Source organism: Gambusia affinis, linkage group LG22 (genome assembly GCF_019740435.1).
Source record: "Gambusia affinis linkage group LG22, SWU_Gaff_1.0, whole genome shotgun sequence".
In the NCBI taxonomy this organism is placed as follows: Eukaryota; Metazoa; Chordata; class Actinopteri; order Cyprinodontiformes; family Poeciliidae; genus Gambusia; species Gambusia affinis.
The window spans coordinates 5,288,080-5,303,173 of NC_057889.1; the positions used below are offsets into that span (position 1 = coordinate 5,288,080).

Here is a 15,094-nt window from a genome sequence, read left to right on the forward strand (position 1 = left end):
TAATTTGACATTAGTGAATCAAACTCTACTTTTAGCATCTTTATGATAGCTCTAGTTAACTTAAAAACTTTAAGGGAAAATGATATAACTATTATAGATTATCAGTGATAAATGTCATGAGATTAGGTGTGGACTGGTGTATTGCAGTACACGTGAAACAGCATGACAAAGAATTTATTATTTTAAATGTCTATGCTCCATATGAATGTCATCATAACGAAGAATACCTTAGTAAACTTGCTTATATTAGCTCTTTTATGCAAAATGAGAAGTCAAAAAGTATCTATGTCCTGGGTGACATGAATGCAGACATCTCAGATAAAAACTCGCTGTTTGCTAAACACCTGATTCATTTTTGTACAGACTTTAATTTAATATTGTCAAGTAAAGAACTTTTGCCAGCTGCAAGTTACACTTATATAAGTGAAGCCTGGCATACTACATCTTGGTTGGACCATTGTATTACTACAGCAGATGCTCATGCTGCTTTGATATATATTAATATCTTATATAATGTGTCCACTGTTGATCACATCCCTTTCGAGGTATCAATTAGATTTGATCATATACCTGCAACTGTAAATAAGAACAGTATTCAAAAACAGATGCAAATAGACTGGTCTTCTTTATCTAATAAACAAAGAGCCTCTTACTATGCCCAAACTGATCAACTGTTATCTTCCATTAACTTACCAAGAGAGGCAGTTACTTGCACAGACTGTAACTGCTCTAAAATTGAACATAGGATCAATATAACTAGCTTATATTTTGACATAATTGAAGCGCTTATGGGAGCCAGTCTGCCTTATAATAAGAGTAATGTAAAGATTAAAAATAGACCAGGTTGGAACACATATGTGTCTAAATTCCACCATGAAGCCCGCGAAGCTACTAAATATTGGGCTCTAGCAGGTAAACCTAGACAGGGCCCTATATTTGAGCAGAAAAAACTGTCCACTTCAAAATACAAATATGCACTACGCTTCATTAAACAGAATGAGCAAACCATGAGGGCTGATTCCTTGGCAAAAAGTTTTAGGAAAGGATACAAAAACCTTTTGGAAAGAGGTCAAAACTATCAATAACAATAAATCCTCTCTCCCTTACACTGTTGATGGTGTTTCTGGGGTGAATATGATTGTAGATTTTTGGCAACACCACTACAGCAAGTTATTCACCTGTGTACAGAGTGAACCCTTCCAGGTTGACAAAGTTAGCACTGTAGAAACTATCAAAACACACGAGGTCTATCAAGCAATTAAAGAACTGTCTGTAAATAAATCTATAGGAATGGATCTTATTTCAGCTGAACATCTCAAATTTGCCAGTTCAAGAGTTGTCCCTCTGCTTGCCTTGTGTTTCACTGGTTTTATTATGCATGGTTTTATTCCTGAATCCTTGATGAATGTTCTTTTACTTCCTGTGATTAAAAACAAAGCTGGTAAAATTGGCAGCTCTGATAATTACAGACCTATAGCCCTAGCTAATACACTGTCTAAAGTCTTTGAACTTATTCTTCTGCCAAAATTTGCAAAGATAGTAATGTCTACTGAAAATCAATTTGGGTTCAAGCCCAAACATGGCACTGATATGTGTATATATGGACTAAAAGAATTACTGAAAAATTATAACAGCAAAAATTCTACAGTTTTTCTGTGTTTTTAGACGCCACCAAGGCTTTTGATCGTGTTAATCATAGAAAACTATTTTTAAAATTGTGCCAAGCTGGTGTACCTAAGTATATAGTAAGATGTCTGTCCTACTGGTATGCTAATCAAACTATGCAGGTGAAATGGGACAACTGTATGTCTGCATCCTTTCATGTCAGCAATGGAGTCAGACAAGGAAGCATTTTATCTCCTATTTTGTTTAACTTTTATATGAATGATCTTTCTAAGCAGCTAAACCTGTGTAGAACCGGCTGCATGGCTGGTGATACTATTATTAATCATTTAATGTATGCTGATGACCTAGTGGTTTTAGCCCAAGTTCAGCTGGTCTTCAGGAGCTGCTTAATGTCTGTTCAGCATATGGTGAGTTACATGATGTTAAGTTCAATCCTTCAAAAGCACCATCTTGATCTGTCGCACTAAGGAGGACAAAATAGACTATTTCCACATTTCAAACTGTCTGGGTCTTTATTGAAAGTCTCAACTAAAGTGAAATATCTTGGTCATATGTTGACAGATTGTCTGTCTGATGATGAGGACATTTACCGTCAGGTTCGAATGTTATACGCTCAGGCAAATATTCTTGTCCGTAAATTTGGATTCTGTTCGGATGAAGTGAAGCTGAACTTGTTTAGATCATATTGTACATCACTGTATACTGCACATTTGTGGTGCAATTTTAAAAAAGCCAGTCTTCAAAAATTGAAGGTGGCTTACAATGATGCACTTAGACTTTTATTAAATAAACCCAGATGGTCCAGTGCCAGTGAACTGTTTGTATCTGCCCGAGTCAGCACTTTGATGGCTGTCTTGAGAAAACTTATGTATAGATTTATTTGTCGCTTAAATGAGTCTAATAATAAAATTATACTACTGTTGGCAAATGTTAAATATAGTGCAATAAAGTACTCATCTGTACTCTGGAGACACTGGTATGATTGCCTTTTGTAAGGCTAGAAGTCATGTGTTTGTATTGTTTATTTTTTTGTACTTTTTATTCTTTTATTGTCTTTGTTTTCTCTTTGTATGTAATCTGGACTCTGAGTCTGTAATAAAAATCAATCAATCAAAAAATTGCAAACTGCTTTTTCTTATTATTAACCATATATGCGACGGGACAAGAGGTGAAAATTAGCCACTTTGCTGTCATCTCATATATTTGTATGTACGGTAAATTTTAATATGGAATTTCCTATTTAAAAAAAACAAACTTGAAACAATAAATAAAAATATATTAATGCTGGTTTTAAAATAACAAAAGGACTAAAAGGAGCACATTTTTTGCAGTTTAGCTAAATAGTTGGCCTGTTTAGTTTAGCCTGGCTTAACTCTGTTTTTAGCGCCATTATGCTAACTCTAGTCAGCTTATTAACTGAAAGGGAGCATTATTGAACTATTATAGACTACAAATTGCAAACAACCACTGTTACCCTCTTTTGTCCTTTATAAATAGTTTTTATGTAGCAGTCTGAGGCTGCTTTTTCTTACTAAACATAAAAGTAACAGGACTAGAGATGGAAATTATTTACTTTGCTATCATTTCATGTATATGTTGATTAATATTTAATGTCCTATTTAACAAAAAATAAACTTCAAACAATATATAAAAGATATTAATGGTTATTGTTAAACAACAAAAGGAGCCTTATGCTAACAATTAGCCTGCTTAGCTTAGCCTGGCTTAACTGTATAAAAATATTTTTAGCCGCTATGCAAACTCCAGTCAAGGTATTGACTTAAATGGAAAATGATTGAATTATCATAGACTGCAAATTGCAAACAACTGTTTTTTTACCCCCTTTTCTCCTTCATGAAGAGTTTTTTTTTTTTGAAGCCGTCGTTTCTTCCCCTTATTATTAAAACAATAAGCCAACGGGACTGGAGATGGAAATTTGCCACTTTGCTATCATGTATGACGGTGGGTGTTACTAATCAGATTTCCAGGGTGGACGATCATGCATAAATATTAATTCGCTCTGTGGTCAGTTTACCCACCTGGCAGCAAGGTGAAGCAGCCAGTATATCGTAGGTATACATGGTGCCCAGCTGGTGCCAGCTCCCGTCCCAGCGTGATTTGCACTTAATACAGACGATCTTGTGGACGCCCTCCAAGCAGTCCACACAGATGGCATAGAGGTGCATTAATCGACCTGTTGAAAGCCAAACAACAAAAATTATTAGACAGAAAAATTAATCTGTAAAGTATTTAAAAGTTATTATAAGAGAAGATGTTTAAAGTAGCTTTTCTCCCATGTTTTAAACAATTTTTTTTGATGATTATTAAAACTGTAAACCTAAGAAAACACAGTTACAGGAGAGAATGGGTTCTCGCTTTTTATATTTGCATAAAAAAAACCTTTAATTTGCTAAAATATTCCAACTGCAAAGTTGTGTGGTAACTAGTTGCATTTACTCAATTATATTTACTTAGGTAACCTTTTTTTTAAATGCACTTTTAGAAAAAGTTTTATTATGCTTTACTTTTTACTTTTACATGAGTAATTTTATTATGAAGTATTTCTACTCTTACTTGAGTAAAATTTCTGAATTTTCTGCCCACTGAATAAAAAACTGAATGTTTTAACCAAAAATTCACCACGTACAGACAGAAACCTGCTGTTTTTGTTAGTCTCATAAGTTTTTTATTGACAGAAACTGATATGGAAACATTTTCTTTTGTCTGATTTTGTTATTTTTTGTTACTTATATGAATTATTGTCATTTTTGTCCTTTAAATACCAAAATTTCCACTTTATAATTTAGTCTGTCTCGTGATGTAATTTTTAAAAATTAAATGATTGATAATTTGACCAGTGTAGACTTTTTACCAAATACTTGTTCACTTTTCCTTGAGTAATTTCTTGGACTGCTACTTTCTACTTTTATTTCAGTAAAAATACAAAGTAGTGCTACTTTTACTTGAGTACAATGTTTGGGTTTTCTATCCACCTCTTAGTGTTTAAAAGAAATAAATATACAAAGAGGTGAGTAAATCCTGGTGATGTATTTCTCGGGGTTCTTAACCTTTCCCTTTAAGAAAGACCAAATTTAAATCTTTCTTGCTTGAAATGTTAAAAAATAGCGATATTATTCATACAGCCACAGAGTGTTCTAGTAAAATTAGACCATGTTAAATCTGTATGAGGCATTTCTCACTTCTCCTTTGGTTCTGCAGACAGAAGGGTGAAAAAACCCTTGAATAAACAACCCTTCCATGCCTCTGCATATCAAAGACAAGAATATCAAAGCTTGTGGGTCAGCACATTAAAGACGCTCCATGCTGCAGCTGCACTGATTCACATTCATGTTGGGACTGTGCAGTAGTCGGCAGAAAATCTTACATCTCCACGCCCAACGCTGACTGATGGGTCAGTGTTTTCTTTTTTTAGACAGTAATTTTATGATGCATGCTCTTATTCTGAGACTGACCTGCAAGTGAAAGTTTATCTGAATACAGGTTTTTTTAAAAGCTCTTCAGTTGGATTTCGATCTGAAAAATGTGAAAACAGTTTTTTAATTCAAATGGAAACTCTCCACTAAGACTTTAAGGACTTTTTCCATGAGAACTCTTGCTATCAGTGCAGAGTTTCCTTTTTGGGACAAGCAGGACAACGAAGAAGCAACTTCTATCTAAATGGAGAAACATGAAGCGCAGAGTAAGATTTTTCTGGTGAATACAGCTTCAAGTTTCTCCAAGGAAGGCCGGTATCAATTGACTTGTGATTAATTGTAGATTGATAATGTATTATACTAAAATTAGTTCCAATCTAATAACCAAAATCATCCGCTTAAACCAGGTTTTTTCAAACTATAATCCGCCCCCTGGTGGTCAGCAAGGTACTGCATGTAAACGACCGTTTATTTGCCGTGACGTCAGCTCAAAGTGCGACGCTACAGCTAGTTTACCGAAGGATTGTGGTTAAGATTAACAAACTAAAAGTGGCTTAGTGGGTCACTCCAAAGAAAAACTAAAGATACCGATGGAAAGAAGACAACTCCAGGACTACTTATAAGATCGGAGGAAGCTAAGTTATAGCTGCTGCGAGTTTTAATGTCGTTCACGAACGATTCAGTTCTTTTGAACGGCTCAATGCCGTGAGAACTGTTCTTTTTTCATGACTTTGCTTCCTCATGATACTCTGCTCTCACCTCAACAGGTAAGTCTAATTTAAATGATTAAATACAATAGATAAATACATGAGTTTATATTTATTATATTTAATGGAGCAGATGAGGATTTGTGTTTCTGCCAAAGTAACTCAAGTCTATTTTTCTTTAATTATGCTTCTAAATTACAAATAGGCCTGAATGTTGCTAATGCACACAACACTTGGTGGTAAAAAAACACTTCTTTTTTTATTTCAAATGTGTTGGACATTATTGGAAAACTTAGAAAACACACTTTTCACAAAACTCAAAATGCCCACAGTAGACCGGTTCATGACAATAAGTGAGTTAAGAGACTAATATTTTAATTTCAGGTTGCATATATGTAAAATTAGATGGTTTGTGAGTGAAATTGAAAGTTTGAGAAACACTGGCTTAGACCTTATTTTAGTGTTAGTTTGGCCGCCATCCAGCAGAGGGCGCTGCAGATGGAGCAAGTTGATACAAGATTAAAGATGGCGGATGTCCTAGAACAGGGAAGAGAAAAGGTCCAAAAAGTGTCTGATGTGGGACACAAAATACACTTTATGCAGTTCTGTTTTGAAATATAAACACTCAACAAACTCCTTTCTTAAGTTATGACCATAACTTCTGATTTAAAAATTATTGATTTGCTACAAAGGCATAGAAGTGATGAGAGAAAAAAACATGATCCAAATAAGTAAGGTTGATTTTTCTTCAAGAGCAAAGATGGTATTTCTGTATGAACATCTCTATATTATTCTTTGCATCTTTTTTTCTGTTCAGCAATCAAGAAGTTCCTGTTTTATTATATTTTATAAATATGAATAAGTTTAATAATGGGGAAAAAACTCTGTTTTCTCTTTATCCAGTCATGCAGGTGACACAAATAATGTTAAAAATTTTTGTTTTTTATTTTAGATTCAGCATATTATGAAAAATTTAACCCCTGATAAAACAGAAAACTCAAGTTTTTAAGAATTAGATGCTTACCAATTAATCGTTAGTTGATAGATAAGATTTATCAGCTTTAGATTAACTCATTAATGATAACTTGCAAACCTAACCAGCAAGATTAAAATGTTTTATTGGAGTTTCATCAAGTAAAAGTGACCAGGAAGTGGTAAAAATCAGACTTTGTAACTGTACAGATTTGGTACTCTCAAACCTGACCTTGAAGGTGGCAGGGGACGTCGTACTCGATCTCGTCGTGGCGTGACGGACTGAGGAACAGCGTCCCGTCCACCAGGGGGAACTGCTCGAACACGGGCAGCGAGCGGTGGCACAGAGCGCAGTTGACCACGTTCCTCTGGCTCGCACTGAGAGCAGACAGGATAAACCTGCAGGATGGAGAAGCCAAAGGGCAAAAAAAAAAAAAAAAACATAGATCAGGATAAAAACCTGGTGGGAGCCTCAAAGTCATTCTGTTATAAACTCATTCAATAAATTTGTGTTGCTGCTGAAGCTTAGATACATACACAGTGCGCACAAAAACCACGTGGACATTTTTTCCCCGACCCAAAAGCTGGTATTGATAAAAGGAGGAATGTGTAGAGAGGAAACAGGAAAGCAGCTGAAAACATTTACACCGGAAAACAAAGAAAACGGCGTTTTGTTTTTGTTTAACACCTTAAGTTCTTTTGCTTTGAACCTGGCTGACTCTACGTCTCCTGGTTGTACTTTTGCAACCTTTTTCTCTTTTTGGTATTATAAGGGAGCAGCCTGTTAGAAGTAATTTCATTATAAGCGTCTAAAAACCCGTCAATAACTAATCAAACATACACAGAAGTACAAGCCCAGGAGTACGAGCTCTGCTCTTTCTATGTTGAAGACTAGAGTGAATTGCAGCAGCAATTTAATTGTGCTGCAGTGTTTCTACACACGAAGGAGTCATCACATACTCAGTTTCTTTATAGGTGACCTTAGTATAGCTCTATGGGTGATACAAAAGGTTTTCATTACATTTTCTTTGCAGAAAATCATTCGTAGATAATGAGATTTTAGTCTGGTTCTACCCATTTTGAGCTTCTTTCAGAATGAGATGTTTTATGGTCTCTGTCACTTTAAATTCAAGCTGCTGCTGGCCACACTCCCTAACTCGGTGTTTACGCTCACACGTGGAAATGGCTGAAAACAGATACGCAATTATACAAATGTACATCTTTGAAAAGCATCAGTAGAGCCTCCTGCACAACCAAAAAGAATGCACCAAGTGGTTTATGGATGGTAAATCAACAATGGAACATGTCTTTTCCAGCAGCCATTGTACAGCGCATACAGTGTAAGGTTGGGTATTTATTGTATCGTTTACCATTTATCTTGATGAATTCCTTATAAGAATTTTGATTTGTTACTGTCACAATAAATTCCAATTAATCTCATAAAGTTCATAAAAAAATAAACTTGGAAATGTCTTAGTTTGAAAAGTTAAAAATTTGCTGCAAAAAAAACAAAATTTCGAGATTAATCTAAAATTTTCTAGAAACATTGAAAATTTCTGAGTTTGAAAAGTGAAAAAAAATTCTAGAAAAAATTAAAAAACTTTGAGATTAATTTCAGAAATTTTCAAGAAAAAAAAGAATTTTATGAATTTGTTCGACTTTTGAAACTCAGAAATTTTCATGGTTGTTTTTTCTCCAAAATTTCTGAGATTAATATAAAATTTCTGATGGTTTCTTGCTAATGTTTAACCTTTAAAGCTCAGAAATTTCCTTGTTTTTTGTTGAAAACTTCTGAGATTTATGGGGCAAATACACTTCTTTTTTTGTACGTAGAACGGCGTACGACGCTTTCTTCAATGTGTAGTACAGCTATGCTAGCTACAGAAATGAAGTAGATTTATTTCTTTTTTTCTACCTACAATGGTCGTACAACGCCGTTGTGTAAGGATGAGTTTAGAGTGGTTTTCTAAATGCATTTCTTTAACCCCTTTGACCTTTACCTGCGCAGCTCCTCCCCCTGGCCGGCCTGGGCGTCGTCTTCCATGCGGACGTGGTACGTGTTGAGTTTGTGGCGGGGGACGTGGGTGAGGAGCTCTGAGAGGTCCAGCCTCCTCAGGAACTGCACCGGGTGGGGGTGGGTCCCGTCCCCTCCGCCGCCGGTCAGTCGCGGGTGGAGCGGGAGGGCGAAGGACAGCTGCAGCGGGAAGACGGACCCGGGGTCCAGGTGAGGACCGCCAGCCGAACCGGCGGGGCGACTCAGAGCGCCGCTGGCCAGCAGGTGTTTCCTCTGGGGGTCCATGTGGATGGCCGATTTGAAGAACTCGCCCAGCTGGCGGGAACCTCGCAGCCCGGCACTTCCGGACCCGAGAACAGGCGTTGGGGAGAAGTTGAACCCGCTGGGAGGGGACAGTCCTGGGGAGTCGCATGGGGATTTCTGAGGGGGACCCAGCGGAGACAGTCCTCCCGCCGCATGTGCCCCTCTTTCTATGGAGTTCTGGCGGTCCACTGATTGTCTACGAGGTAACTCCTGGCTGGAGGCCCTTTGGGATAACTTCCCACCTGCTGCCCCTGCTGCTCCTGCTGCTGGCTTGCTCTTCTTAGGCTCTTCAAACGGACCGTCTCCAGGCCCCACGGCGCCCCCGCTCGCCCCAGTCCTGCCGGCGCTCCGCTCCGACGGCTTCTTCTTGCGCTCGTCCTGCATGCGTTTCACCTGGTACCAGTCGGTGTCCTTCTTCAGGTGGCCCTGTCCACAGCGGCAGGAGCAGAACCTGAAGGCCAGGTCGTAGCCCTTCTTGGTCCACATGTTCTGCCGGCACTGCTTCTCGTTCCAGGAGCGGGCGCGGCCGATGCAGTTGAACTGGACCAGGATGGAGCTCTCCCACTCGTAGAAGCACTGCAGGTGCATCCAGTTGCCGTACGGGCAGAGCTCGTTGTTGCAGAGGACCCGCTGGTGGTCGTCCTTCTCCAGGTCGATGGAGCGGCCCAGACTGCAGCCCAGAGGGGAGGCGCACTGGACCTCTGAGTGGACAGAAAGAAGAGCAACCAGCTGATAAAACATCCTGAGCCCACATGACTCTAGATCTGACATTTTCAGAAAAAGAGTCCAATTTTGATTAGGGCTCAAACGATTAATCGAGATAAATCAATTATCTAATTATCTAATTTAGTCGCCAATTAATTGTTAAAACTCAAGAAGGGTAACCAGTTGGTAAAATACTTAAATCCCACATGCTGAGCCTACATAATTGGGAAATTTTCAGAAGAAACATCCAACTGTTAGTAGGACTGAAATAATTAATCAAGATAAATCCATTCCAGAAATAATCGACAGCTAATTTAGTCGTTGATTAATTGCCAAGACTCAAGAAAGCCAATCAGTTGGTAAAAGATTTAAAGCTCCCCATCTTGAGCTTAAATCTGAGATTTTCAGAAAAAACATATAATTTTGATAAGGGCTGAAACGATTAATCAAGATTGATTGACTATTGTTCTGATGAACATTGTTGTTACTGTTCCAATAATGGATCACATAAAGCTCTTACTGGGTGTCATTTTAGTCTGAGTCTTTGAAGCAGATTTTTCACCATAAGCTGAATTAAAATAAAACAGAAAATGGTGAAAATGTCACTAATAGCATCTATTTCTAGAATTGAATTAGGCCATTCGGGACTGTCAGCAGCTTTTTTAAAAACAAGGGCAACAAACATTGGCAGACGGCTTCATCGAGTTGATAACATGAGAGGGGTGTATGTGTGTGTGTGTGTGTGTGTGTGTGTGTTGGGTTTACTTTCTTTTCCGGTGCGCTGTCAGCTCTCTGTCTTTGTTACACACCAGTGTTGTGTCAGTGTTAATGAAGAAATCTTTAATTTGATCTCATTCAAAACTCGGACATCGTATTGGGGGTTTCAGATGAATAATAAATGTTTTATAGTTATATTTATCTATGTATTAATCATTTGTGGGGATTAGTTTCTTGCCCAAGTCCATTCATGCATAACTGTGGAAAGGTTTTAAATCAATTTTATTATGGTTTTTGTGGATTTGTGAATGTTTTTCTGTTCGTTGCAGTTGTTTTTTTTTTGTTTGTTGTTGTTTTGTTTTTATACTTGAGAATTACAAGAAAATAAGCAAATACATTTAGATTGTGTTTGCTCAATCTAAATGTTTAAAAATAAGTAAAAATAAAAAAGCAAACAGGTGCAACTAACTCTTTTTTGTAAAGTATCTATAAGTTAGGGGTGTCCAAACGTTTTGTCATATAGGAAAAAAAAACTTTAAAGGTTAAAAAAGCAAATAAAGTAGTCCATTTTTTCTTTTTTTTCTTTGATGCTAAGGAATATTGCTTATCGTAGATTAAAAATTGTAAAGAATTTTGCACATTTTTAGAAATAATTTAGAAGAAAGGCTTCTAGTTTACGAATTGATAATATAATTGAAAATAAATTTGAGTTGAACAAATTCATTCTCAATTATAAGAACAGGATTTGAGTCACTTTCTTTCAAAAGCCCTTGCTACATTTAGCCAAATTAAATAAGTTAAATAAAAGCTGATTTTGGTGAAGCAACAAAATTGGTTTTTCAGTAAAAGTCTCCAAATAGAAAATTTGTTATAAAAAGACACGCACATTCTGTTATAATCAACATTTTCCATTGTAAAAACAGTGTTTAAAAATAAAAAGTAATCTGCATTAGCTATGTTTTTCACTCTTGAGCTGCAGTTTGGGGCCACAGAAATCAGTCAAGTGGCCACAAATGGCCCTCGGACCGCACTTTGGTCACCCCTGACTTAAATATTTATGCACAATGGAAGTGCTTAATGAATTTAAACAATCCTAATGTAGATTAAAGTCAGAAAATTAAATATAAGCGAAAGTATTTTAGACTGTAAAGAAGTATCTTATTTAAAGTATTTAAACTTTTAACATGTGCAGGTGGTATGGACACAAAGAGACTGAATCATCAGTGTGGCACATAAGATCATCAACATGGAGCAAAGGATGCTGGGAAATTTAAACAAAAAGTAACCAAAACAAAAAGTCCAACAAATTGTCACCATATTTGAGGATTTAAGTTAAGCTCCCCTCTGGAGGTGAAGCAAATTTATAAGAACTAATTTATCCCAAATTCAGTGACATTACTCAGTTGTTGTCAGGTTGTGTCTGTTGTTGGTTTGGAGGTTTGTGATTTTGTTGTGATCCTTTTATTGTGTGTTGTGAGTGTTTTTAACCACCATGTGAAGCCAAACGCCAATTTCCGCAACTGTGGGCCAAAAATGTTATTATTACGAACATGTTTTTCCTCCTACTTTGCCATGTTACAAACACAAACTTTAGTATGTTTAATTGAGTGTTCAGGCAACAAACCAACTTCTTTAAAAAGTCTGAAACATGTGACATGAAACCCAATGAAACCAACTGATTTCAAGTCGCTCAACAAGTAAACAGAGTAAAACGGTGGATAAGTTATGAATCCAGATGTTCTGTGAACATTAGTGAACAAAACATATTTAGCTGTGGAGACGTTTAAAGCTGAATTTGGCAATAATGTAATATAATCTCACTGAACGCTCATCAGTCCATCTGAAAATGCAAACATACCAAGATTTGATTGTCCACTGACTGTATTTCAGATAGAATAATACTAAACTATTAATAAACCCGTTCAGACTTTAATAATGACAGCTTCATTCATTTTCAGGGGTTTCTTTTGTGTGAGAAATATACGTTTTCAAGAAACACAGTATCATTTTATAGCAAATCAAGTAACAATGTTACCTTCTGTTACAAAAATGTCAAATATGACAGAAAATAAATTTTACTTTGTAATTTAGCACCTTGAAATTGGGCCTCTGTCTCTTTAAAAACTCCTGCTCTTTCTGAAACTCCGCCTCCAGGAAGTCATCACAACATGGCTCCTCTATTAACCCTTTAAGAACGTTTTATAACGAACTTAGCAGTTCCAACAGGTGTTTGCTCATTGCTGCTGGCTAGTCTTAAGGAGCCAGTCTGTTACGAGAAAGCTCAGAGGAGGAACTGTGTCCTCGAAGGCGGAGCTAGGTCCAACCAGGCGTTTTTTACAGCTGAATGGTTGTCATGGAGATTATATGACTTCTCAAACATGCATGAAAGACTCAAGCCAACACTTTAGTTATGTTTCTGATGAGGGAATAACTTTATAGCATAATGTAAAGCTAAAAAAGAAAAAAAAAAGTCTCCATGTTGTTTTAGTTCAATCACATAAAATCTCAATGAAAGAAAAATATGTTGAAGTTTGTGGTTGAAACGTGACAAGGTGAGAAAAAAGTTTCAGAAATGACAACAACAAGTTGTGTTGCTGCACCTGTTTATCGTTTGGCCCCTCGGCTGAAAATCTGACGGCACAAATGACGCAAAGTTGCATTTTTATTCCTTTTAATTCCGCTGTTTATGCGCTGATTTGTGGTTTTACTTTGCCGGACTCCGTCCTGCTGCAGCCCTCTAACGGACAGCTCGTCCTCAGCCATATTTGTGCGGCTTGCAGCGGGATGACTTCTCCAGCTGCTGTCAGTGGAGTTAGGGTGCGCACGCAAGCGGTGAGGTGTCAGCGTTACTGTCGAGGAAGAAGGCCACAAGCTTAACCTGAGTGCGGACAAGGTGTGCGCCAGGAAACCACAGCTGAGGCCCGCAGGAGAGCATTTTAAAGTTTTACATGGATTATGAGTCCAACTGGCCGCTTTCCTGTCCAACATGCGCACTTCAATGTGATTTAAGCTTGTTTTGTTGGAGTCAAACAAGCCGCGATGGCCTTAAAATCAGTGTCACCAGCTGAGTTTGAGGAACAGCGACTAGCTGATTCATAAATTCAAACAGTTCATGCAAGGCCTCGAGCAGTAACGCCTCTGTTTGCCTATAATCAATCAATTTAATTCATGCATTTATGATCGGATGGGTGAAAACGTCGGCAGGGTCGCAGCGCATGAGTGCCTAAAAGGTGCAGATAAGCCAGAGTTTCTCCTGGAAGGAAAGCAACATCTCCAAACTTCTCCAACATCTCTTACCGTTGGAGCGCTCCGTCCGGGGCGCAGCGGTAGCTGCAGCAGCCGCCACCACCGCGGCGGCCGCGCCTCCCGCTGCTGCCGCACAGCCTCCATTTTCTTGCTCGTCCCCGCTGCTGTTCGTGCGTTTGCTCTTCTTCCCCTTGCTGCTCTTCTGGTTGGGCATTTTACGCGATTCGCAACGACGTCGGCTGGGATTTCGACCTCTATCAGCGCCTCCCGTCAGCGCCGTCTGGCATTTCTGTGGACTCCATTTGCGGACTTCGACGGAGCGCTTGCGCTTTCTGTTTTGCGCCTCACTTGGCGGCGGAGGTTCCCTCCAGCCGCGGGTTTTGCTGCTTGCAGCAGGTAGAAGAAATAAGCTGCTATAACCTTTAAGAGTGAAGGCGTGTCCGTGTCTTGTTTTGATTCCTGCTCTGCTGTTTTCTTCCACCCCCTGACGTCCGCTGGTCCCGCCCCGCCCCCCGCCGCTGGCCGTCAACGACGTGCCGCGTTCAAGTCCACTCGGAAACCAGGAACTACAAAGGAGACAGCAATTTGGAAACGAATAACAGTCTAGATGGAAGAAGCAGTGATGTCCAAACTTTTTACACGGAGGGTCAAAATTAATGTTTTCTACGGAAGAGGATTAGGGCCACTGAAAAAAAATAATTCTGAGAATATATACACACATATTTATGCCTAAGTCATGCAATTATTTTCTTATTTTTTATATTCCATTTACAGTTTAAAATCATGCAGGGTAGAAGAAAAATGTCTGTTTTGTCTTGTATATTTGTTTTGTATGTTTTTGCATCAGATTAATTAATGTATAAACCTTCCAAGTTTTGCACCAAGAACAAAACAATCTTTTAATTTAATGACTAATACAACATGGTACAAGTATTTCTAATCCCTTAAATGACAAAAATTTCCTCTGATCCATACCAGAGGATTTAAGAGGCCAGGAGCAATTTATGAAAACAAAACCCACTTTCTTTTTTCCTCTCTTATCAGTGGTATTTATTTTTCTTTTGAAAGCTACACTTTTAACAGATGAAGCCATTTCTAAATTAATTCAGATATTTAAGAAAAACAATCACAACTCAAGTTTTCAAGTGTAAAGACTTTATTTTGTTCCACAGCAGAACCAACTTCAGTCCTGTTGGTAATAATGATGGAGCCAAACATACAGTAACGTCGCACTTAAGCGGACACAAACAGCGTCGTCATTCCCACAACCTTTAAGACTTTCCGGTTTTATTCACACTGATAATGTCTCCGCTTTTCTGGATTTTTTTTTAAAGCTGTTTTTGTCATTAAACAAACATAAACCTGAACCA

At 38.0% G+C, this 15,094-nt stretch overlaps 1 protein-coding gene across 1 annotated transcript in view; it reads right to left on the reverse strand.

Moving 5' to 3' along the window:
• heca (hdc homolog, cell cycle regulator) overlaps positions 1-14,379 on the reverse strand; it is a 15,096-nt gene extending 717 nt beyond the window's left edge. The window contains exons 1-4 of the mRNA XM_044105718.1: positions 13,776-14,379; positions 8,740-9,757; positions 6,972-7,138; positions 3,666-3,820 (exon numbers count right to left, since the gene is read on the reverse strand). Coding sequence (XP_043961653.1) covers positions 3,666-3,820; positions 6,972-7,138; positions 8,740-9,757; positions 13,776-13,938 — 1,503 coding nt within the window. The 5' untranslated portion in view covers positions 13,939-14,379. The remainder of the gene's footprint in view (positions 1-3,665; positions 3,821-6,971; positions 7,139-8,739; positions 9,758-13,775) is intronic.
• Positions 14,380-15,094: the final 715 nt, after the last annotated feature.